At 39.6% G+C, this 27,454-nt stretch overlaps 1 protein-coding gene across 1 annotated transcript in view; it reads right to left on the bottom strand.

Annotated features, from left to right (window-relative positions):
- CHD7 (chromodomain helicase DNA binding protein 7) overlaps positions 1-27,454 on the bottom strand; it is a 206,345-nt gene that overhangs the window by 137,901 nt on the left and 40,990 nt on the right. Inside the window, 1 exon segment of the mRNA XM_032222540.1 lies at positions 5,370-7,195. Within this exon segment, the coding sequence (XP_032078431.1) occupies positions 5,370-7,031 (1,662 nt within the window). The 5' untranslated portion in view covers positions 7,032-7,195.

The raw sequence follows: 27,454 nt of genomic DNA, 5'->3' as shown, positions 1-27,454 counted from the left end.
AAAATGGCTAAGGAATAAAATAATAAAACAAATTCTGGGATGCATCACTAGAGGGATCACTACTGAATAAAAAAGGTCCTAATCTAACTATTTAGGACTTTACTTAGACCTAAATATTGGAAAAAATGTGTTCCGTTCTGGAGACCTCACTTAAAAAAAGATATTGATATGACTGATCGAGTCCAGAGATAGGCAACAAAAACTGTATAAAGTCTGAGGACAAATAACTCCAGGAGAGGTTGCAGAAACTGAATGTGTGCAGTGTGGAGGGCAGAAGGGACCCAACTGAAATATTTAAATATATTAAGGTTCTAGAAGATAGTATTTTCAACAGTAAGCAAAAATCAAGAAGATGGGAGCATAACTCAAACTGATAGGGAAGTTCAAAAATAATGTTGGAAATATTACTTCACCGAAAGAGTAGTGGAAGCAAAGAGCCAATTTCTAGGGGGTAATGGACATCAGTAACTGTTTAAACGTGCTTGGAATAAACACATGTCCATAGTTTGACAAAAATTAAAATTAATTAAAATAATATGAAATAAATTAAAAAGAAAACAAAAACAAGAAAAACTCCAAGGGCAGAGACTCCATGGACGATTAGGACTTTTTCTGCCATTTTCATGTCTATATTCAAATATATTATTGCTAATGCATGCTTGATAATTGAGAAAGTTTAGACGATGTCTGTCTGTCTTCATCACAGTGGGATTTTGTGCACAGGTGATGTGATGGGTACAGGTAGCTGTTGACTTACAACAGTTCATTAGTGACTGTTCAAAGTTACAACAACATTGAAAAAAGTGACTTATGACCATTTTTCACATTTACAATCATTGCAGCATCCCCATGGTCATGTAATCAAAATTCAGATGCTTGGCAGCGGACTCATATTTAAGAGGGTTGTTTCTGAGTCATTTGATCATCACCTTTTGCAACCTTCTGACAAGCAAAGTCAATGGGAAAGCCAGATTCACTTAACAACCATATTACTAACTTAACAATTTCAACGATTCACTTAGCAACTGTGACAAGAAAAGTCATAAAATGGGACAAAACTCACTTAACCAATGTTAGCAACAGAAATTTTGGGTTCAGTTGTAGTTATAAGTAGAGGACTACCTGTCTATTTCCCCTTTTTGTTATTCCTCAAGAATTGTGATCCAAAAAATTTGGAAAGTGAATACAGAACAGATGTAAAACCCCTTTTAAATTTTCTCAGCAAAAGAAGCATATTAATTCCTGTGCAAAGTCTTTAATTGGAAAGCATATTTCAAAATTACCATAGATCAGATTTTTTTTCTGGAAAAAATGCAGGAGCCAGCATGGATTTATTCAGAATAAATCATGCCAAAGTAACCCAATTTTATTTCCTGATAGAATGACTAGTTTACTTAACAGTAGGAATGCCATGTCTTTAGTAAAGCATTCAAGAAACTTACCATGAGATTCTAGTAAAGGAAATGGAATATGCTGTTGTTAGAGGGATACAGCGTTGGCTGAACAATCGTACCCAACCAGTATATATCAAAACCTCTGCAAACTGAAGTATCAGATGGCATATGTCAGGTACTAATCAATGCATTTATACATGACTTTATTGAATTTGCAAATAACACAAATATAGGTGGATTGCAAAGAATTTAAAAGACAGTTAAGATTCAAGAGCATATTGGAAAAGTTGAAATAAGAAACAAAAACCAGCAAGATTAATTCCAAGAGACACAAATGCAAAACCTTACATCAAAGATTAAACAGGAGGCATGGTAATTATAATGGGCAGCTGTAATTACAAAAAAGCCATTCTAGAAGGAATACATATAGGTCAAGAAGAATCTCAATTCCTGTTTCTCTCGCATTGGTCTTACTATAGCTAGAATACTGCACCTAATTCCAGGCATTGCATCTCTCATACGGTTTTTCTTTATACCCCTCATCAGCTTGGTTGTTTTTTTCTAGACATACTCAAATTGTAGAAATTCTAGAAAAAATGATCAAATTGATGAGGGATATAAAGGAAAACCATATGAGGAAGAGGAAGGGCTGGGAATATTTAGCCTGGAGAAGATCTACAAGGAGGCGTAGTAATGATATTCAAGTATATGAAGATCTATAACATGAAAAGATGAGAGAAGAAATATTCAGAGGTATTCCAGAGGAAAAGACAAGACATAATGAACTGAATTATAAGGAGGCAGTTTTCAGTTTGCTGTTATCTGATGGTAAGAGCTATTCAACAGTGGAACGCTTTAGGAGATAGACCTTTACTAAAAAAATTTAAACAGATATAATTCTTAAGCTAAATATATCTGAGTTCCATTTATATAAATCATGTATCTGAAATAACTATGGGAAATTCATTTTCGTCCATGCATAATTTCCCTGTTTTAGAAGACCAGTTTTTGTAGTTAACAAATAAGTTTTATAATTAGTCCCATGAGATGTAGAATTTGAGACAACTTTCTTAAACAGAGCTCCAAATATAGCCACTGCTTACAAAGAAATAACCTCAGGACTGGCCAACATGACGAAAAGCAGCAGAGGCATTAAGGTGATTATGTTGCCTGGTGGGTTTTTCAGATAGGCTGGGGGGGGGGGGGTGTTAATTCTGAGTGGGCCATTTCTATAATAAAAATAATGAAACTTTAGTGACTAAGGTTTCCTTTTTATTTCAACTTATTTACACCGCAATTCCTCACCTTTCCTGTGTTACCGTGTTGCCATGAAAATACAACCTACCCTGAAAACACGCCCTAGCCTGATTTTCCATGCAGTTGCCTAATATAAGCCCTACCCCAAAAATACGTAAAAATTGAGCTAGGGCAGGGGGAGGGAAGCTGTCCCATACACCCCGCACCCACTTACCTTAAAACTGCCACAACCAGGCCACCCACACCCCAACAACTGCCTATTTTCTTCTGCGGCTGCTCACATGGCCAGATGCCACATGACTGGTTGTGCAGCCCATGCAAGCTGTCTCTGAGCTGTAAGGCTGTCCCCCAGCTGTTTTTCAGCTGATTAAAACAATTTTAACTTCTATAGGATTTTTGTTTTAAGGAAATAATAGTTTAAAAAGCTACCATCAGCTATCCTTTTCCTTTTGGCTAAACTCCTCTAAGTGCACACCAACCATTTTCATTTGACTGCACTTTCTTTCACTCTTGCTTCCCTTTCTGAACAGGGCAGAAAATGTGAGCCAAGTATGTGTATGTTATGCTACCACTGGTGGCAGAAGCCTGCGTGGCGCTGGAGTTGCAATGGCACGCCATGTCATGATGCGTCCTGCTGCAAGTGGCGGCACTGACACAATGAGCCTCATGGCGCCCTGCCACAAGCGGCAGCACCAGCACAATGCGCCATGCAGCCTCCAGTCTTGACTGAGGGCATGGGGCGACATGCCACACAGCCTCTTGCGACAAGTGGCAGCATACCATACGCAGACTTGGCTCTCAATCTTTTCTGCTCTCTCAGAAGGGAAGCAAGAGTTAAAGAAAGAAAGTTAAGTGGAAATGGTTGGTGGACTTTAGAGGAGTTTAGCCAAAAGGAAAAGGATAGCTGATGGTAGTTTTTTTAAACATTATTTCCTAAAAAAAAAAATCCTGCAGAAGTTAAAACAGTTTTAGCAGCTGAAAAACAACTGAGAGACAGCTTTACAGCTCAGAGACAGCTTGCATGGGCTGCGCAACAAATCATGTGTCGTCTGGCTGCAAGTGGCTGAATAAGTTGGACAATGGTGCAACAAGTGTCAAGGCATGGAAGGTGTTGCTAGCGGTCCTAAAGTAAGCAGGTACTACATCCCCTGAAAATAAGACCTATGCTTATTTTGGGCCCGAAAAAGAAAATAAGACCAGGTCTTATTTTCAGGGAAACACAGTATGTATTTTTAGTTTGTAAATGATGATCTCTTTTACTATTATTATATTACAAAATATTTATAAGCAAAGGATAAATGTTTCAAATAAATAATCAAATTAATATCATTAGTGACATTAAATTATAGTCTCAGAATAAAAGTAGGTTTGAATCTGAGTAGCTTTTTCAGTTAAACTCAGAAGGTGTGGAACTTTCTTTCTTTTTTACAGATCTTGAGCAAGGCTTACATTTTCTAAAGTTTTGCAGTGTATTTCATATGCCAAATATTAGACAATGTTAGAAATGTTAGAAATTTTGCATCCCTTGATGCAGGGAATAGATTCCTTTTCAATCTTAATGTGGCTTGTAACCATTCTCTTCCCTATTCAATGTATGACTTCCCTTTTCCCCTCATAACTGATGTTTCCCCTTATCATTTATTCTGTTACCCCTTCATCCTCATACACCATATTTTTTGGACTATAAGACGCACAGGAGTATAAGACACAGCATGATTTTGCAGAGGTAATTTTTTTTTAAAGGGTTTTGCACTCTGTAGGCCTCCCAAACCCTCTGCACGTCTCGTGTTTTTTTCAAAGGGGGGAATGCAGAGTTTTGGGAGGCTTGTAGAGTGCCGTTGGGGGCTGGGAGAGCAAAAACGGCCTGTTTTTTGATAAAAAAAAAGAGGGGCATGGAGAGCCTTAAGAAGCTCTTAAGAGTGCTCCTGGGGCCTGGAGGGCAAAAATGGCCTGTTTTTTTGCACAAAAAAGGGCCTGCAGAGGGTTTGAGAGGTTTGTAGAGTGCTCCTGGGGGCTGGGGAGGGGCAGAAATGAGAAAGAACAGGCCGTTTTTTGCCTGGTTTTGCCCTCCCCAGTCCTCAGGAGCACTTTGCAAGCCTCCGAAACCCTCTGCACATCCATTTTTGCAAAGGACGTGGGGTTTCAGTAGGCCAAAAATGCTGTATTCGGTGTATAAGATGCATACAGATTTCCCCCCTCTTTTTCGAGGAAAAAGGTGCATCTTATACTCCAAAAAATACGGTATATGAAATATGATTGGACCATCTTCAGCCCAAACAATGACTTTAAAAAAAAATTAAGTAGAAAAAAAGTTCAAGTATCAGTTGTTTGTTTCAGTTTAAAAAAAAGACAAGTGCAAGGGTGGGCAACTAAAAACTACTACTGGCAAATGAACTCCAACATGAAATACTCTTGGATTTATGGCCCTGTCATAATACACATTTAACTGTTCGTTTGCAACTTTTTCTTGACTTTACATGTTGAAATGCTTATTTATATTACAGCCCTGCACAAAAAGTAAAATATTTAGAAACAATATGCAGAAAATCATTTGACTAAAAATATGTGATTGTTAAATTATGACTATAACTTAATTTTGTTCACAATCAAAATAGATTATTGAATTGTATATGCAATTCCTCATAAAGCACTTACAAGACAAACGAATTTGTTTGAAAATGGTTCACTAAGTTAAATTTTATTCAATACATTCCCTACCTGAAGGACAGGCACTTTTTGCGGTGTGTTCTGTGGTGATTGGTGAAGCTGTGCCCAAGGCTGATGGTGAGAATGTGGTGGTGGTGAAGACTGATGATGAATTCCCGTATGAGGCTGCATGGGAGAACATGTTGGCATTTGCTGTTGAAAAGATGACTGACTGGGATGCTGCTGACCAGATATTAATCGTTCTTGTATTGCTTGTGGATCAGCAAGGCTAACACCTGGACAACCGTTTGGTCTCATGTGACCACCCATTTCCCGTGGTGCTGAAGACATACCCATGAATGGACGATTCTGTTGTATATTCCGAGGACCCATACTCCTCTGTCCAATTCCCATGGCACTAGATGGCTGGTGAGATGGCTGAGGATGTGGTATATTTGGATAACTGCCAACTTCCATTGGTATTCCAGCACTACCAGGTCTGACCTGTGGTGGAGGAGTACCTGCTGGGTTACTCATTGCTTTCATAGGTGACATGGGAGGTGGAGAAGCATAAGTTCCCTGAGGCTGTGATGGGTGCATAGCTTGAGTGTTCATTTGGTTAAGTGAGCCACTAGGGTGAAGGGGCTGCTGGTGTATTAGTCCTTGACTACTGTTAGATGGAAACCCTACGGCATTTGGGTACCTTGGTACAGACTGATTCATTGGAGTGTTATTTGTAAGGCCTAAATTTTGATTCATCCCTGTATTGTTTACTAATCCCTGATTTAGGTTGCTGTAAGGATAACGAGAATACTGCCCTGAGCTGTTTATAGTAGGTGAAGGTACTGTCTGGCCCCGAGAACTAAAATTAAGTGTTTGTGGCCTAACGGCACCCTGTTGAGGAGGGTTGGAAGAGAATCTGGGACTGTGGGCTACTGATTCTCCATGGAGAGCTGTGGGGGGATGATGATGAAACTGTTGCACTGAATGTCGTAAAGAAGGCCCAATGCTTGGATTCTGTTGGGGCACATGAGACATGTGGCCAGGTCCTGAGGTGGTAATAAAAGGATTTCCCTGATTAAGACCTTCCTGGCTTTGAGAAAACTGATTTATCCTCTGTTGCTGGGGTTGACCGTGCTGCTGTATTGAAAAGTCACCACGAGCCATGTAATTTCCCAACTGCTGCATATGCTGAGGATGTCCCTGTCCCTGTGGTCCCGATGGTGTTGATGGTGGTTGGGCAGGTGATGGTTGCTGCTGCTGGTATGGTGCCCGTATCTGGTCTGGCACATGTACTGCCCTTGGCCCCCACATAGAGCTGCTATCTACAAAGGGTTGTCCATGTCTTTCGTTCTGCATACCAGGATAGACTCCCATCTGACTACCAGTGCCTCCACCATGAGGAACTGGAGGATTGTGATATTGTGAATGAGGAGATGCTATACCATTGCCAGGCGCACTGCTCATCATTCTGTTGGGCTGATCCATTAAATGCATTTTCTGTTGCTCATACTGATTATAGTGATCAAAGTGGGTCAACTTTGCTTGATTTTGACTGGCTGTAGGGTGATGAAGGGATGACTGTAGTGAGGGAAATCCTTGATCAATAGGCATTTGTTGCCCCAAAGAGTTTACTGAATTTTCAGGATATCCACAATCACCCAGGCTTTCCAGTCCTTCACTGAAAATGTTCCCATCTTCTCCAAAAAGACTCATCATTCCTGGATCTGCCATCTTTGTTGCAGCATGCAGTGCCTTATAACTAGAATACTAGTTTGTGCTTCACCTCACCAAGATGTTTATCTTCAGAGCCTTAGTCATCAACCAAATGCCTTAATGTCATTCCATATTTCCTTAATTTTGTGGATCATGGAGTGTCAGGCAGCTTGTTACCAATCCTAAAAAGAAAAAAATACAAAAATAGGTTGAAAATAAAAAGCCAAGTCATAATTATAGATATCAGACCTTTATATTTATGTCACATGGAAGCTTTTAATATTTTTATTTACCCAGGTAGGAAAATTTATTATATAAAAAATTCAAAAGGCAGGAAACAGGAATCTTAAATTAATCCACTACCTATACTTTCTTATCTTCCATTCCTGGAGAACAACAAAAGAACACAACAGACAGCTGAAGCAGCTGCACAGCAGGCAGTATAATACATGAATATAAGCAAACAGCCCATCTGCTGAACAAAACCCTGAAAATGCTCTAGTTACTAACAACATGTCCTTAACCATATATTCCCGAGCTATGTAATCTGATAAAAGAGAAAGTCTAGGCAAATGTTACAATAAACTAAAAACTGATCTGGCAATATATATCTCCCTCAATTTATTGGTCATTTGACTAACATGTAAATCCGATCTGATAAATAACTAAATTGCAAACAAAAACTGACTAAAGTTTAATTCTACTAGTTTAGTACTTTCAAGAATTTCCATGCATAATCCTACCAATTAAAAATAAATTAGAATTATTTTTTCCATATTATAGATATAGAGAACTGAGGCTAAAAACTGCACCTTGTCTTTGGTCATCTATCAAAGTTCACATCAGAGAATTCAAGATTGTTTAACATTTTCAACAAAGGAAACATTTAAACTATAATTTTCTGATTTGCAACTCCACCTCTATATAACTAGGAAAGTTTTACCTACCGTATTTTTTGGAGTATAAGATGCATCTTTTTCCCTCAAACAAGAGGCTGAAAATCTGGGTGAGTCTTATACACTGAATACAGCATTTTTTTTCCTCCTGAAACCCTGCCCCTTCACCAAAATGGCCGTGCATAGCGTGTAGGAGGCTTTCAGAGAGCTCCTGGGGGCTGGGGAGGGCAGAAATGAGCAAAAAATGGGCCATTTTTTTTGCTCAATTTTGCCCCCCGCAACTCCCAGGAGCACTCTATAAGCTTCATAATGCACTTGACAAAAAATGGGCCCATTTTTGGTTCGCCCCCCCCCCCCGGAACATTCTACAAGCCTCCTAAGGGCTATTCATGCCCTTACTTTGAAAAAAAAAACGGGCCCGTTTTCACGAAAAACAGGCAGTTTTTAGCAGGTTTGCAGAGTGCAAAAACTTTTTTTAAAAAATTTGCCTCTTCAAAACCTTGGTGCATCTTATACTCCGGTGCATCTTATACTCCAAAAATATGGTAAGTGTGATCAAATAATTAATTTGATTAAAAGAAAGCTATTGGCATAAAAAGACCAAAAGAAACAAACATTTATAATTTGAAAATAAAGGAGACAAGAAATATATTATAGGATGCTAGTCCTTTTCCATTACCAAAAGTCTAAATCTATCATGTTTGTAGCTGCTCCAAAGAAAGTCAGAAGTAACTTCTTTATATATCTTTCTTTTTCTCTTTTTTATTTGTTACTATTCACTTTTCTTTATTCTTTAATATGTTTTCTACTTTTCCTTTCCATAGTTTTTTAATCTTATGTAAACATTTCTTTTAAAAAAATATTTAAACAAAGAATTATCAGAATTGCACAGGCTTGACAGCAGTCCCAAGCTTAAGCCCTATACTGCTATAAAAGCACATCAGGGAAAGGCATGAAAATATTTGGTTTTTATTCCCATAAATTAAAAGTATTGCTTTGCTCATAATTCAGCTAATAAATACTGTTACATTTTATTATATCCTCAACCTATGACCAAAATTGGGACTAGAATTTCCATCATTAATTTGTGTGATTGCAAGTTGAGTCAGACCTGATTTTATAACAATTATTATGGCAGTTGTTAAGCAAAACACCATGTTTGTTATGCAAATCAGTCATCAAGCAAATCAAGTTTTCCCAATATTTTTTGCCATCACAGATTTTGATCATGTGATCACAGGACACTGCAACATGAGTCATGAGTGAAAGTCGGCTGTCACGCGTCCTAATCACGATTGTGGGGGTGACATGAGGGTCATAAATAATAAGGGTACAGGTTGTTAGTCACTTTTTCTAGATTTGTAGTAACTTTTAGCCATCATTAAATTGTCATAAGACTGAGAACTGTATATGTATGTATGTATGTCCTATCCTTCATATCCCCTATCTTTCCTACTATTTTCTTTTCTATTTATGTATCTTATAGTATTAATACATAAATAAATAAAATTTTGGATATGTAGGATGCCACAGTAGAAGAATAATAGGAAAAGGAGGTAAAATTGGTGGGGCTGCTAAAAAAAATATCAAAACCATAAGTACAAACAAATCACAGATTCACAATTCAAGAGAAGTAAATTCATTTCTTGAAGGACTTCAGGGATTCTTGAGCTGAATCACTGAAGTTATGCTTGTTTCAGCCACTGGACTTTGTGCATGCTTATCACAATGGATTCCAACTACTCTAGTGGGGGTTCCAGAACCTGCTTCCTATATTGTGCAGTTGGCAGATGGGCAGGTTTAAAAGTGACATGTGGAACAGCTGTGCAGGCAGTGTGCCAACCTGATCCTGTTATTCAAGCAGCCCTGTGTCATCTGTACAACCAATTCCAAAGAAGAAAGTATAGAGGAAACACTCAACAATGAATTATCAAAAGTGTCATCACCTGTGGCTATTCTGAGAGTGATTGTCATTCTATGACCACCACCCCCCAAAAAAACCTGAAGTTTTCCAAATGGATGAGTGATCATTCAAAGGGGATTGGGCTGCTGTATATTGCAAAACAAATTAAGATGATGTTGTCACAAGAAGAGTTGTGAATTACAGGATGGGACAAATTAAGATTGTGCTTTAACAAGATTACTACTATTAAACTCAGGTAGGGTTACTGTTGTTACTTTTGGTATAACCTGCTAGAAATATAGTTATTTTTTTGTGTTATTATCAATAGGTTGCCGGGTGATAATTCAATAAAAAGGAAAGCTCAAAATGAGCCAAGTGTAGCAAAGGATACTAAGAAAAGAAAAAATACCAACTGCTCTATAGAAATGGCAAAATGCTAATAAGTAAAAAAGAAAAGGCATGGTTACTTCTTCTTTTTGTTCAATTTTCAATTATAATACGGAAAAGAGAAAACAGAATCAGGACCAGGACCAGTATGCTTGAGACTGATATAAACATGGTCAGGAAACACAACTTTGAATATTTTAAACTCCATGATCACATGAATTTGTTAGGATGTTGGATAAGTGGATGTAATATTGCAAATCCTACAGAAGTGATAAATAATTTAAAGATAGATAATGATTCTAATTTTTAAAAACCATAAAGGACGATCCAGTACCCGCTCGGCTGCTACTGTCTAGAGCAGAGAACAGTCTGTTAAATATCTTGAAAACAATGGGATAATTATCAGAATTGAATTTATCAAAGATAAATCTTGCTAGACTAATATTAGTCAAATAATTAGTTAATCACTTAGTTAATTAGGTGACTAGTGTGTCTGATTAGGTCCCAGAAGGAATTTGGGATTATTCCAGAGGGTCTGCTGTATGGTTTAAACAAGGCTGGTAGTCACTAGGACAGTCATCGTGTGCCAAAGGTGGGGGGAGCGCAGGGGGGTCGTGCACGGGTGTGCCCACACCCATAATTCTATGCGTGTGAGCATGCACGCATGACCCCTGCTCTCCCCCTGCTTTTGGCATGCAATGGACTCCTTTTTTGCCGTCCCCAGACTCCAGAGGCTTTCTAGGAGCCTGGGGAGGGCAAAAATGGCCTCCCCGCACCCCCCACAGAAGGTCTTCGAAGGCTTCAGGGTGAAAAACGGCCCTACAAGCAAATTCCGGATTGCCCATAGGACCATTTTTCACCTTCCAGAGGCTTCAGGGAAGCCTCCTAAAGCCTCCGGAGGGAGAAAAACAGCCCAAGGCGCAAACCGGAAGACTGTTCCTGAACTTCCAGTTTGCACATTGGGGGGTTTTTTTGCTCTCTGGAGGGAAACCTCCAGAGGGTAAAAAAACAGCCGAAAATGTAGGCCAAAGTCAGCTGGCCAGTGCACACATGCACGCTGGAGCTGTCAGAACAACGCCTCGTGTGCCCTAACAAATGGCTCTACATGCCACCTGTGGCACACGTACCATAGGTTCACCATCACGGCACTAGGATAAAGGAGCAGACATGGCTTTGGATTGGATTGTGCAGGGTTTTCAAAAGTCCCTCTAGTTTATAGAGATTACATGGTTCAAAGCAACTATTAGGGCCTAGTTTGTGATCTAAATGCCTTCTAACAATGTTATGGTTCTATAGCTATTACAGTATTTAAATTCTAAAATGTTTCTAAAATTACATACATTATCTAATATCTCCAATGCTTTTATAATCTGCCATTAAAATGCTAGTTATAAGGCACCTGGTGAAAATAAACTGTTTGGGACTAACATCTGACTGCTCTGTTAATCATTTTTAGGCTATATCTTCTCTTTACTACTCCCTGAGAGTAAGAAGTTGAATGGTGGTTAAAACCATGGAACACATATAAAGTATGTATGTATGAATTAGTCAAAATACAGTTCAATTTTGAGATCTGATATAGCAGTATTCATTTGTGAAATATTCTCCATGTATCTCTAAGACACCAGAGATGAGGGGTGTGGGGGTGAGAAACTTTCCAAATTATGAGGCAAAAACCCTATAGAGAAACTGTGATCCAGTGCAGGAAGTTTTTTATTTTAAAAATAAAAAGGTGTAAATTTCACATTTATATCCAAAAGATCAAGGCAAAACCACTCTTGACCATTTTGTTTCCTGAACAGACAGGTTTGCTTGCATGACATTGTTTACATGAGGCTGAGATGCATAATGAGTTTTGGCTCATTATGTGTGTAAGCATCAAAGAGGCCCATGACTCTCCTTCTCCCTTTATTCACATATGAAAACTTTAACAATGACCAAGAAATTGGAAAACTGGATAACTGAACCTCTTTCAAATCTTTCTGAAGTGATTTGCAGCATGCGATTTGATCCTTTACATTAATTTGAAGGTTCAATTCAAAGGACCGATATGATCTAATTTCCTTCAAATCAAATCATCCTTTCAAAACTTTAACTTCCTAGTATGCAGAAATTCATTCCAGATAGGTAAAATGAATTATTTTGAACATAATAAATTCCATAATTTCAGTTAGTAAGTTTTAAAATATCAAAATAAGTAAAATGGTTTTTATGAAAGGAATGTCAATTTAAATAAATTATTTAGCCCAAACACAATTTAAGAAAATAAAATTTCAACAAGAACAGATCACATTTAACTGATTATCAACCTGTATGGGCTCTTTTGGAAAGTTATTTACACCTCTCTGTTAAAATCATGGTGATTACCTAGGGCAATTTTTTTTAAAAAAATGATCTTTCGTTTTCTGGTTTATGTGCAGCTAAATATATTTGGATCCTATTAGGACACAGACAGGGTTCTAACTCTGAGTCTCATGAACATTGAATATTATGAAAGAAAATGTTTTAAACATAAGTGGCATAAAGTTTTATTAGAAACTAGAGGCAGAATCTGGAATAGCTATTTTAAAACAATTACTTTGTAATGATTATTTTGATTTTCAACTACTAAAATTAGAATTTTCTTTGTCCAATACACAAATTAGTGGCAATATAAATAACTTTTAATTTCTCAATTAGGATTAAACTAGATATGTCAGCAGCCTCAAGAGTATGAAAAGCTATCATTTTTAATGGCATCTATGAAAACAACTGACTAAAATTATATCAGAAATTGGAAAACATTATGTCAAAATTATTGACATATGATTTATAGAATAACAAGTTGGCATACCAAATTATTGAACCTCAATACATTCAAATAAATCTTTCAGAAAATATGGACTGGATTGTAAGTTTTATTTGCGGTGACATAAGAAATATGAAGGTCGATATAATTTAGTCATGTATGCTACTGGTTTCTTTTTGAAGAAAGCTGTAATATGTAAAAGATATATGGGTAAATGTTGCCCAAGTTAATGGCATCTTGAATTATATGCCAAAATTATGGAATATGACTCTTAGAAATAATTCTATATTCAGGCTATAGTTTAAACTTCAGTTTAGAGTATGAACAACCACGGCAAAACATTAGAATGGTTATACAGGGAATGGAGAAGAGACAATCAATTATATTAAGAGTATAGAAAAGTATTATTCTCCAAATATCAAACACTGGATGCAAGAAATGTATAATATAATCATTACAGATTTGTCTAATAATTTGTTTAAAAAATTATTTTTTTATTAATTACATTTCTTAGTGCTTAATAAACATCATGTTGTCTGGGTATTCAATTTGCTTAACAATACATATTACGTTCTTAATCTTCACCCCTTTTTTCCAATCACTGATAAAATAGATTCCATGTTTGATAATATTCTGTATCTTCTTTCTGTTTCATTTTTAATGACATTCTATCCATTTCTGCACTCTAGTATTTTCTTAATTATTTCTTCATCTTGTGGTATTCCTTCATTTTTCTATTTTTCATTTAATAATTTCTGAATATAGTATTTTTTCTACTAATCAAAGAATGTCATAACATGCTTCCTTTTGGCAAAGATTTTATAAGTCAATATTATCCATATTTAATGAATAATTTAATTCATTAAATTATTTTAATCATAATCATAAATGATTAAACAAATATGAACTTAGGTCATTTATTTCAATTTAGCATGTTCATTTTTAAGTTTTTTTCTATACATCTATTTTATTTAATTCTTTTTATTTCTTTTTGTTTTGATACTACAATTTTATTAAAATATTGGATACATGTATATGATTTTTTATTTGTTTTTGTAGCTAATTATTACAGGGGACACTAACTAATGAACAACACTCTTGCATGTGTAATAGCATATTTGTTTCTGCTAGCAAACACAAAATCTGTTCAAAATCATATATTACACAAATGTTCAATTATCTGAGAAATTTGTTGGTGCAAACTATTTTTATATCCCTATGATTTGTACAATCATAAATTGTACAATTTAAACAAAAATTTAAACAAAATTTTAAATTTTGCAGAATTTAAACAAAAAAAAAATTAAAACCTGTTTTCATTTAAATATACCTATTAATTTAATGCATAAACTGGGATCTTTGTCCAGGCCTTTGATAAGGGAGAATAAAAACCTTTTAATTGTTTCTATCTGGTTTATTCTCACTATCTTTTCTTTTTGTGAGTTATTATTGTACTTATTATACTAATTTTCATTGTGAGTAAAAATCATTAGGTTTCAGATCGCATACAAGATAGATAAACAGACAGACAGACAGACTGCCGCACTGTTCAGAGTATAAGTCACATCAGGATTTTGAAGAGTCAAATTAAAAAAAAAAATGTTTTTACACTCTGTGGACTTCCCAAAAATGTCCCTTTTTTTGCGAAAACGGGCCTGTTTTTTTTTTCAAAAAAAGTGCATGTCCTAAAAAAAAAGTGCATGTCCTAAAAGTCCTAAAGTCCTTTAGGAGGCTTGTAAAGTGCCCCTGGGGGGTGCCCCCCCCCAAAATGAGTGGAAAACGGCCCATTTTTCACTCATTTCTGCTCTCCCCAGTTTCCAGGAACACTCTATAAGCCTCCTAAAGGCTATGCACGGCCATTTTGATGAAGGTGGTGGGGTTTCAAGAGGCCAAAAATGCTGTATTCAGTGTATAAGACACACCCAGATTTTCAGCCACTTTTTTGAGGGAAAAAGATGCGTTTTATACTCCGAACAATACGGTACCTGGAGTATGAATTGTTGTCTTATGCAAAAGAACAAGCAGGCTATGACTCTTGAAAACTAATTAAATTGAATAATTTTATTTATAATTAAAATAATTTAATTATAATTCTAAGGGACAGATGTCTTTAATTCAGGTCTATCTCCAGATAATTACATGGATATATCCAAGCAGTTATATTGACAACAACTGTAATGGTATGTGGGAATGACCTTGGGGTGTGTGGGTGGGGAGAGATGCTACCTAGGGAACAATCAGGTAAGAAAGGACATAGACCACAGCTGCATAATAGGCATATAAAGAGATTCTGCAAATTCTCAGACTGAAAAAAGATAGTGGGAGATTTGTACTAACAGGCTTGCAAGAGTCTCTTGATGTAGCCTTACAATAAAGTAGAATTAGACCATCTGTCTTGTGTTTCCTGTCTGGTCTACAATATAAAAGCTCATTACTGTATTGTTATCTTTCAACTGTTCTTTTCAACTTCATGTATAGACCATTTCTAGGAATTCTTACATCTAAACTCAAAGTAAATTATGTGTAGATTAGGCAGGGCCAGGTGCTGTCACCTGCTGAGATAGAATGAGAGGGAGGGAGGGAGGGAGGGAGGGAGGGAGGGAGGGAGGGAGGGAGGGAGGGAGAGAGAGAGAGAGAGAGAGAGAGAGAGAGAGAGAGAGAGAGAGAGAGAGAGAAACAGACAGACATTCAATGTTATGCTATCAGGAGAAGGAGACAGGAAAAAAAAGACAATATTTTTCTTCTGGTATTGTAGTACTGATAAACTTTCTCTACAGGTAGTCTTTAATTTACAATCACAATTGAGCCTGGGCTTTGGGGCATAAACCATCAAGGTCTTACATTTACTTTTTTACAAAACTTGTTAAGTGTTGATTAAGTGAATCACAAGGCCCTTAAGAGAATCCATTTTATCCAGTGGATGTTGGAAAATGGCAAAAAACATCACAATGTTATTATATGACTGTGATTGCTGCAACCATAAATGCCAAGCAACCAAAATGTAATCAAATGATCACGGTGGGCATGCAACAATTTAACTTAAGAACTTAATGTGCTTTTGTACACAATCACCAGGGAGAAATCACAGTACTTTCTGATAACTAATGGTCTTGTGCCCAAGCAGGGAAACCTTGCTGCAATATTTATACTAGTACTAGCAATACTTAATCTAATGACATACAATAGTTTTTGAATTACAACTCTCACGCCACATGATTATTTCTATTTTTCACAAGCAGGAAAGCATAATCCAACCATTTTAAGCCACCCCCTAATTGTATTCTAGGCAACCAAGGTTTCCGATGGATCAACCCCCAGCCTCCTCTAATACCTATCCAGGTCCATCAAGCATCGGTGCATGGATCAATCACTGCCTCCCTGCAGTGAATAGAGGCACAAGAGAATCCCATGGAGACCATGGCAAGGGAGACACTAATAGCTTCCTCAATTTCAGACCACATAGCCAGAATGTGATTCCTGTCCTGTCTCAGGCTCTGAATGAACTAGGATACGCTCATGGCCATCATGTGGCCATAAACTCCCAAATCACCTTAGATTAGTGAATTTCCCTAAAACCATACGTTTTGGGACTTATGATAACCCTAGACCTAATCCCAAATTGGTGTCAAAAGCTCCGATAGGAAAGCTTTTGAGAGGGGAGGGAAGGAGGCTGGTACAATGCCAACGATCCCAACTGATCCCTATAACCCAACTTAATTACCTGTAATGCAGTGCCCTTGAAAGAGTAAAGAATTCCTGGATAACAAAGGCCTCACTTATGTCCCTGCCACAGACTTTCAGCCAATACCACACCCCAAATCCCACTATACATATTTCCAGAATGGCACTTTACCAGACCCAGTCAGATTTTGGTAATACATGTTAGATAATCTTGTCGTAAGAGAGCCCTTATTGCAGACTGATCTGGCACTGAATAACAGCAGCTGGAGGCCAGATATTAATATTAAAAACTTCAGAATTATAAAAAGCAGAAAACTAAAAGTAAAAAATAAGGGCTCCTATGTAAACACATTAAGAAAAGGCTCCTATGTATCATCTTTGCACACTCCTAATATGTCAATAACTTGCATAGCTTTTAGGAAGAAAATAAAAGATTTTAAACTCATTAAAAAACAATGGGAACTTTTCTTTCCCATCTCTCTAATTCTCCATTTCATAAACATCATAGTATATAGAAAGCAATTTTAGAAGGATCAAAATGACTCTACTCAAATTCTTTACTTCCAATTCTTCTCACTAAGTATGACATGAGTATTTAAGGTTTGCTACCCAGGGAACATTATTTAATGTGGGTTCTGTCCCACAACCTCTTACACTTTTATATGCACTCCATGAATGTTTCACGCTTGTGAAAGAGTCAGGCTGCTTCAATGCTTTTATGAAACCTGATGCCGTTCGTTTCTGGCTGAATGAGGGAAATATATTTGCTGCCTTTGTCTATGCTGGACTTTGCCATCTAGTTCAGATATTTCTTGTGATAAGTAGATAAGCTCATCTTTAATTAAGAGATGACTGTATAGTAGGAAACAACATTTTAGTGTTATGGTTTCAAGCAATTTGAGGAATTATAGGAAAGAAACCACATGTGTAATTCTGCCTAACTGGAAACAAAATAGGAACTACCCAGATAATGAAAGACAGATGTTCTATGGTCAATGAAGTTTGTATTAGAAAGCAGCCTGCCCATTCTTTGCACTAGCTGAAGTTTTGGAACATTCTCAAAGGATATTTCTTGCAACAGGATAGATAATAGCATAAAGGCTCTGTAGGCATTTTATCTCATTCCATCTGGGTAAGAACTGCCCATAAATCCCACTTCATACTCTATAGCAGTTTATTTGTATCTCACCTACAGAGAAAAAAAGCACAGTGACAGCCCTTCACAACAATCCTAGTTTTTCATATGGCTCCTTGGGGGAAAAATTGCCCATCCCTGTCATTTTGACTCCTGGATTTAGGTTAATACTAGAAATTAGATGAAACTGTGAGATATTTGATAGAATTAAATAAGATGAATTTAATCAAAGGAAGACAGAAATAACGTTGAAGGATGAACTATCTGCCACAGTTTATCTGGGAATGATGTTGATTCCTAAAAGAGAGGTGGGTAAATTTTTATTTTGTTTCTATATGTGTTGGCTGAGTACCATAATTAACACTTTACAAGGATTGATAGTGTCTACAAACTGCAGACCATATCAAATGTAGGCAGAATTGTATGCTTTTTTTATTAAGGTGGCATATAATGTTTGTGTATTTTCTATTTCAAAATGGCAGAAAACTGATGTTTTAATCAATTCTATTTAGAAAGATTTTTATCTAATCAATCGTATTTTAAGACTTTAAACTATGTAACAGGACCTGTGGTTACCCACTTCTGCTCAAAAATATGAGACTAGCAGTTTAAAGTTATACCTTGCTGCAATGCTTGTTTATCATTATTGCAGCAGCTGAAGTTTAAAAGTACCTTTTACATTTTCAGCTATTGTAATTATTCTAATGGTTTGCCGTGGTTGTTTATACTCTAAACTGAAGTTTAGACTATAGCCTATGTATACAGATAAAACTCGAAAAATTAGAATATCGTGCAAAAGTTCATTTATTTCAGTAATGCAACTTAAAAGGTGAAACTGATATATGAGATAAGACTCATTACACGCAAAGCAAGGTAGTTCAAGCCGTGATTTGTCATAATTGTGATGATTATGGCGTACAGCTCATGAAAACCCCAAATCCACCATCTCAGAAAATTAGAATATTACATGCAATCAATAAAACAAGGATTGTACATCGAACAATATCGGACCTCTGAAAAGTATAAGCATGCATATGTACTCAGTAGTTGGTTTGGGCCCCTTTTGCAGCAATTACTGTCTCAATGCAGCGTGGCATGGAAGCTATCTGTGGCACTGCTGAGGTGGCATGGAAGACCAGGATGCTTCAATAGCGGCCTTCAGCTCTTCTGCATTATTCGGTCTCATGTCTCTCTTCTTTCTCTTGGCAATGCCCCATAGATTCTCTATGGGGTTCAGGTCAGGCGAGTTTGCTGGCCAATCAAGCATAGTAATCCCACGGTCAGTGAATCAGGTTTTGGTGCTTTTGGCAGTGTGGGCAGCTGGAAAATGAAGTCAGCATCCCCATAAAGCTTTTCTGCGGAAGAGAGCATGAATTGCTCCAAAATCTCCGGGCAGACGGCGTGTTGACCCTGGTCTTAATGAAGCACAGTCATCCAAAGTCTTGTTACTCAGTGGTCCAAAGTCCTTTTTTCTGATGAGAGCAACTTTTGCATCTCATTTGGAAACCAAGGACCCAGAGTATGGAGGAAGAATGGAGAGGCCAATCAAGCACAGTAATTCCACGGTCATTGAACCAGGTTTTGGTGCTTTTTGCTCTCATGTGCTTGATTGGCCAGCAAAGTCATCTGACCTGAACCCCATAGAGGGAGAAAGAAGAGAGACATGAGACCGAACAATGCAGAAAAGCTGAAGGCCGCTATTGAAGCATCCTGGTCTTCCATAACACCTCAGCAGTGCCACAGGCTGATAGCTTCCATGCCACGCTGCATTGAGGCAGTAATTGCTGCAAAAGGGACCCAAACCAAGTACTGAGTATATATGCATGCTTATACTTTTCAGAGGTCCGATATTGTTCGATGTACAATCCTTGTTTTATTGATTGCATGTAATATTCTAATTTTCTGAGATGGTGGATTTGGGGTTTTCATGAGCTGTACACCATAATCATCACAATTATGACAAATCACGGCTTGAACTACCTTGCTTTGCATGTAATGAGTCTTATCTCATATATTAGTTTCACCTTTTAAGTTGCATTACTGAAATAAATGAACTTTTGCACGATATTCTAATTTTTCGAGTTTCACCTGTAGGATGATACAGATAAAATATTATATGGTTACTGTTGTGACTCAGCAATTCTGCTGAGAGTTTTTTCGGGATACAAAATTCAGAATGCAGCTGGGGCTTGTGGGAGGAGGTTTGGAGATAAAAGGAGAGATGCTGCCACGCCCCAGTCGCTGGAGTCAACGTTCCTTCGTGTGTTCCGTGTCTGGTACAATATTGCTTGCTTATTACTCGTGATTATGCCTGTTACATTTGGATAAATGCTTTGGTGTTTTCATGTAAATCTGATCCGTGGAGACGGTGGAAGAAGGGCAGCGTTTGTAAGAGCTTTTGTTTTGAATTCTTATCAGAGATTTATGTTTATGTTATTTTCTGGGCTCGAAGCCAGTTTGAACTGAAAACTGATAAAGAAAAATCCTTTTAAGTTTAATTGTCTGCGTTTGTTAACGAGCCATCAAGGGGGGGTCAAAACAGATTGACTCCAGCCCAAATAAGCCTTAATCTCAGTAATTATGGAACAACTCATGGCGGAGAATAGATTAATGCCACAGCAGATCGCAATGTTGTCGGATCAAATTGCGCAGTTGCAGAGAGCTGCAACATCCCCCCCCCAGTCAAGGAGGAAGTGCCCAATTGCCCTGCCAGATAAATATGATGGGCGTTTGGCCATGTTTGCAGCATTCTTGGGACAATGCCAGCTATTTATTAGCCTGAGAGCGGAGGACTTTCCCACTGACCGGACGAAGGTGGGATTCATGATCAGTTTGCTTTCAGGCACGGCTGCCCGGTGGGCCACGCCCTTGTTAGTGCAACAGAGCCCTCTGCTGGATGACTTTCAGGACTTCTGCCAGCATTTCAAACGGATGTTTGAAGATCTGATAAAAGGGGAAACAGCTGCCAGAAGTTTGAAATCCTTGCAGCAGGGTACTGGGTCATTGCAAGAATATGTGTCTGAATTCAGGCTATGTAGCCAAGATTCCACATGGAATGAACCTGCTTTAATGGATACGTTCCAAGATGGATTGTCTGAGGCCTTGCAGGATGAACTGGCGAGGGTGGACAGGCCACCGATGTTCGACGCATTGGTCCACCTGTGCCTCCGGATAGACGCCCGGCTGCAGAGGCGAAGGCCTCGCTACGTATTCCAGGAAACCACCAGCATGCCAGTTCAGCAAGAGACTGCAGTGGACTGGGAGGAGCCCATGGAGTTGGGTGCTGTCCGACCTCGGGTGTCACGGACAGAGATGGACAAAAGACATGCGGAGGGGTTGTGTTTTTACTGCGGGGATCTTGGACACTTGGCAGGGAGCTGCCCCAAGAAGAACAGGAAGGTTGCGCGGACTGCAGCCGTCCCTCAGCAACGCACGATCAAGTCGGACAATCAGCACGTTGGTGTGGCCATGATACCCCGTTCGCACAAGATGGTGTGCGTTCGGGGTGTGTGGAGTCCCAGGGCGGATGCCCTGCTGAGTAAAGTAAAGAACTCCGACCCTGCGAACTCGCTTTCACCTCGGACTGTTCTACCCGTTGCAACCTGCGCTGCTGTTTGTCATCCTGGGAGCATGCAGTCTCTGGTACGGGATGCGCAGCGGGGTGACAACTGGGTGGAGCAACAAAAGGCGGAAGTGAGGCCGGCATCCCCATGGACTTTGGAAGGGGATCATTTGAAGTGTCGGGGCCGGCTCTATGTTCCCGCAGGGCACATCCGTCAACAGGTGCTCTCACAGATTCATTGCGCGTCTGCATCACGACATTGGGGGTTTGTTCGGACATTGCACCTGGCCTCCCGTCAATTTTGGTGGCCCCATCTGAAAGATGACGTACGGAGGTGCGTGCAGTCCTATGCCCAGTGTCATTGGGCCAAGTCTACCAGAACTCCGCCGAGATTCCAGTCTTTGTCGACTACGGTTCCCGCAGCACTGGACTTTGTCTCTGGGTTCCTGGTGGGGTGCCAGGGTCTTGAACTGTGTTCTGGGGAGGCCGTCACCAACCCTTCTGGACCACACCCCGATCATAGAAGCCTGGGGAAAGGCTCTGTGGGAGGGGATTGCGTGGTGGCTGGTGGGTCGGCCGTGCAGAGTGTGGAGGACCCTGGACAGGGTGTTAAGGCTCGGCCGAAGTCGGCAGAGCTGCCGTCAACCTCCGACGGAAAGGGGGCTGGTGGGTCAGCCGTGCAGAGGGTAGAGGACCCTGGACAGGGTGTTAAGGTTTGGCCGAAGTCGGCAGAGCTGCCGTCAACCTCCGACGGAAAGGGGGCTGGTGGGTCAGCCGTGCAGAGGGTGGAGGACCCTGGACAGGGTGTTAAGGCTCGGCCGAAGTCGGCAGAGCTGACGTCAACCTCCGACGGAAAGGGGGTTGGTGGGTCGGCCTTGCAGAGGGTGGAGGACCCCAAACAGGGAGTGAAGGCTTGGCCACAGTCGGTAGAGCTGCCATCAACCTCTGACGGTAGCAGGGGTGGTGAGTCAGGCTTGTGGAGGGTGGATGTCCCTGGATGGGGTGTCGACACCGAGAAGGGAGGAAGGAAACATGGTGGCCACCGGATACCGAAAGAGTTCCGATTCAAGGGGGCTACTCCTCCAGAGGTTTGGAATTCATGAAAAAGGCACCAAGGGAAATGGGTGCGGGTCATCTTGGGGGCATGTCATCCTGACCATCGGACCCCGGGGAAAGGGCCCTGCGGTGGGGGATAGTGTTGTGACTCAGCAATTCTGCTGAGAGTTTTTTTGGGATACAAAATTCAGTATGTAGCTGGGGCTTGTGGGAGGAGGTTTGGAGATAAAAGGAGAGATGCTGCCACGCCCCAGTCGCTGGAGTCAACGTTCCTTCGTGTGTTCCGTGTCTGGTACAATATTGCTTGCTTATTACTCGTGATTATGCCTGTTACATTTGGATAAATGCTTTGGTGTTTTCATGTAAATCTGATCCGTGGAGACGGTGGAAGAAGGACAGCGTTTGTAAGAGCTTTTGTTTTGAATTCTTATCAGAGATTTAGGTTTATGTTATTTTCTGGGCTCGAAGCCAGTTTGAACTGAAAACTGATTTTAAAAAGTCCTTTTAAGTTTAATTGTCTGTGTTTGTTAACGAGCCGTCAAGGGGTGGTCAAAACAGGTTACTAAGCGCAGTAAAATATTCAATTCATTATTATCTCATTCTATTTTCTTTTTGCTTATTTAAATTAGAAAAAATCAATACAAGCTATATTCTGAGTGGACAATGTAATTAATGACATATGATTTATTTTGTTATGTATTTTAGTGGGTATATATATAAATATATTAAAAATGAAAACACAAAATTATACATACATACAATTTTATATATATAAAATCAGAAATAAAACTATTCATGAAAATTTGACTCAATACTTGAAAATATTTTCCTTGCTCTTCTGTCAAAAGAGAAACAATACAAACATTGACAGAAAATATGTATCACAATCTCCTGCTACACGTCAGGTGGTAGCTTTGTTCTTTTGTAGCGTTGCATGATACTGCCCCTTTGGTTATCTCATATGTAGCTCATGATATAACAACACATTCTAAATATTATGGCTGCACATTAAAAAAAATATGCATTTCTGAGAATAACTGCTGTAATCTTACTTAAATGTCTATAATTTTCTGATCACAGTTTAGCAATTATAGGAACATAGCTCATGAAAAATCATCTCTGAACTCCTAAACTGCATGTTCAAGAAAGAGATTGTATTTATTATTTATGGAATGTTCTCTGGAGTATCTAATGTTAACTTTCTGTTCTTTTATTAACAATATTTGAGTCAACACTGTTTGAAAGTTTTTAAATGAACTGCTACGGATTAAAGTAATAATTTGAATGTATTAATCTAAAGATAATGCAAAATCATTTATTTTTTCAAAAATTCTCATGAAGGTCCAACACTGATCCACATGTAAATATATAAGTTTCATAACTTACATTAGCGGTATGAGTACAAAAGTAAAAAAGTTATTTAAACTAAGCAATCCATTAAGATGCACCTTGAGGAAAACAACACCACTTCAATTTTTTTCAAATAATTTAAAGGATGTTTCAGGAAAAGTAAATTGTTCTGAGAGATGATCCAGTTCACCGCTCAAAAATCATACAAGATGTTTTTTAAATCAATAATCTAATACTATTTTTCTTTATTTTATTATTTCAAGCTCCACAACTTTGGATGTTTCATGATATGAACCCCTCTGATCTAACATCATGAAATATAAACTGCTGAATTTAGGTCTTCTAAACTTAATCTTAAAATACAGTGTTCCAGACATTTGCTCAAAACTAGCCCCTTGCTTGATGCCTGGTTAGTTACAATAACATTTTCACATCTCTTACCGCTTGTGTTTCCCCTATCTCTTTGTCTAATGAATAGAGAATTGTTAGAGATCAATTCCTTAGGATAGTAGGGAGATGCTAGAAAGGTTGCTAAACTCAATGAACTCTACAGTATTTCAACTTCAGACTCCTAACTTTGTTTTAAAAAAAGGTAGAATCTTCATTCCAAGATCCAAAGGAAACCCAGGTAAGAAACAGAGTGTGGTTTATCTATTTCTAAAAACATAAGTCCCTTCAAAAGGTGGCTGCTGATTTCACAGACATCATGACAATAGTTTCTTTTCTCCACTTGGTAGGTGCTTTAATTCCTGCACAACTGAGGAAGATGAATCACAGTGTCTGCAATGATAAAAACATCAAACTCTTTAGAGGTGAATCAAAAGTTACTGGGTTCACCCAAGAACTTCTAAACTACTGATGGTAGATTCAAAAATGGTAAATATTCAACAGAATAATTACCATTTTTTAATCTCTGACTGGACATGTTGATATAAAGTTACAATAGTAAATTGACAAGCAAAATTAAATTAAAATAAATATATTTGGGGAAAGGTTATTTTATTCACCATTTATTGATAAAGTCACCAAACCTTGCTAATAGGATATAAGATAAAAGGGAGTTTCCTTATATGGAATGATCATTGGCTCACCTGCGGGAGAGTCCAAGCATGGGTTAAATTCTGCCTTCTGCCCAAGGACTGAATTGAATTTCTTTGGCCACACCCTCTGGTGCTCGATCTAGTCAGTTTTTCAATTAAGGCGTGGTTCAGTCGAGATGATAGTCAATGTCATTTGCATCCTGTAGGTAAACAGGGAACTGTCCATGAGAGTTGGAGACCCTAGGGAGGATTTGGACGTTCTCCCGCAGTGCCCAGAGAACGATTGTTCAGATAAGCCAACAATCATTCTCTTGAGTGCTCTTGGAGAGTCCAAGTATGGGACATACCCAAGCTAATTGTCCCTAGGGTGGGAAACAGATGTACTTGGGGGCTCCTTGCTGGAGTGAGCTCTTTGCAACACTCATCTCCCAAATGCTGCATCAGCGGATGCAAACTTGTCTAGTTTATAATTGTGTACGAAGAGAGAAGGCGAGGCCCAAGTGGCCACCCTGCAGATCTACTCGATTGAAGCTTGCGCTGCCCAGGCAGCGGTGGTAGCTGCGCTTCTCATGGAGTGAGCCATTATTCTGGCTGGCAATGGCTTGGCCTGGTGAGTGTAGACAAGGGTGATACAAACTCTAAGCCAGCATCCAATGGTTGAAGAGGTGACTTTGCGGCCCATCGAAGCTGGTTGAAGGAGATGAAGAGTGCTTTGGATCTCCTGAATGAGGCTGTCCTTTTGATATATCTTTTTATAGTCCTTCGGACATCTGGAGTATGCCAACGCCGCTCCCTAGGATGCTGTGGCTTTAGGCAAAAGTCCGGTAAAATAACCTCCTGGGCCCAATGGAACCAGGAGTTGATTTTTGGGATAAATAGTCTACTCGGAGGACTCCCTGTCAGGATGGATGATGCACAAGTCCTCTCTGACAGGGCAGCCAGCTCCGAAATCCTCCTAGCTGACGTAATGGCAGTGAGGAAGACTCTTAAATGTAAGATGTTTCACTAGGATGATTTCTGCTTGTTCTGCTATGATCTTCCTGATCACCTTGGATAAGCATGGCAGTGGCGGAAATGCATATAGGAGCTCTGATGGCCACTTGCAGCAAAGGGTGTTGATCCCCTCCACCTGAGGCATGGGCAACCTGGAAAAGAACCTGGAGAAGAACCTGGCTAGATGAGCATTCTCTAGATCTACAATGGAGTGACCAAACCGCATTGATATCTGTTGAAACAAGTCCGGATGCAGTCTCCATTCTGACTGGTAGTCCTGCTCAACCAATCTGCCTGAACATTGTTGACCCTGGAGGCATGCACCGCTGAAATGGAGCTGAGATGGTGTTCCACCCACCTTCCCAGGATCTCTGCCTCCGCCATGAGCGACCTGGAACAGGTGCCTCCCTGTCTGTTCACGTGTGCTTTGGTTGCAACGTTGTCTGTTAAGATTTAAGACATGGTGGTGCTATATCTCTGGTCTGAATCATCGTAGAGCGAGGCAGACTGCCCGCAGCTTTAACTAATTGATGCTGTGGGACAATTCCTACGTAGACCACCTGCTTTGCACTATCTGGTTGTGGAGGTGAGCACCCCACCCAAACAGGCTGGCATCCATCATGATGGTGAGACGGGTTGGCTCCTTGAAAAGGGTGCCCTTCGTCACGGGTGGAAACTGCCACCAACAATGAGACCGGAGGACCTTGTGTGATACCTGAACTCTGGCAAGGGAGTTGCTGGTGTTGGCCCTTTGTAATGGAAGCAGGAACTCAAGTTCTCTTGAGTGCAGACGTGCCCAAGGTACTATGCTGAGGCAGGAGATCATCTTGCCGAGTAATTGCAACAGAAGAATGACTTTCATTTGACGTGAGGTCAGGACCTGCTGAACTAGTGAGCTGATGCTGTTAATGTGATCTTCTGATAGGAACACCTGGCAAGACTGGGTGTCTATCACCGCCCTCAGATGGAGCAGTCTGGTGGTGGGAGACAGGTGACTCTTCTCCTGGTTGATGGAGAAGCCATAGGTCTGAAGGGCGCGTATCGTGATGGAGAGATCGCGTAGAGCCTGCTGATGAGAGGATGACAGAATCAAGATGTCATCGAGGTAGCAAAGGAGTCTGATGGGGCGTGATCAAAGAGATGCTGCTACTGCTGACAGTAACTTGGTGAAGGTCCTGGGGGCCGATGGCAGGGGTATTGATATTGAAGCCCTGTGAAGCAGAACCTCAGGAACCTTCGTGACTGTCGGATTCGGATGTGCAGGTATACTTCCCTCAGATCTATGGACGTGAGGAGATCTCCCTGTGTGATGCAGCCCAAGATTGACTGGAGGGACTGCATTTTGAAGAGCTTATAGGCTAGATGTATGTTTAGTTGCTTCAAGTCCAATATGGCTCTCCCCCCTCTGAGCTCTTGGGAACTAGGAACAGGAAGGAGTAGAACCCTTTGCCCTCCTGACTTACAGGAACCTGCTCTAGGGCCTTTATGTCGAGAAGATGATGAATCTTGCTTTCCATGAGGCCCTTCTTTGTCGGGCACAAGGGATTGGGGTAAGGGGGAAGCATCGGAGGGTGAAGGGAGAGAAAGTCTAGGGTGAGTCCCTGCCTCACTGTCTGCAGAACCCACTGGTTGGTTGTTATTGACTCCCAC

This window comes from Thamnophis elegans, chromosome 8 (genome assembly GCF_009769535.1).
Source record: "Thamnophis elegans isolate rThaEle1 chromosome 8, rThaEle1.pri, whole genome shotgun sequence".
Lineage (NCBI taxonomy): Eukaryota > Metazoa > Chordata > Lepidosauria > Squamata > Colubridae > Thamnophis > Thamnophis elegans.
This window is presented reverse-complemented; position numbering and strand designations above follow the sequence as displayed.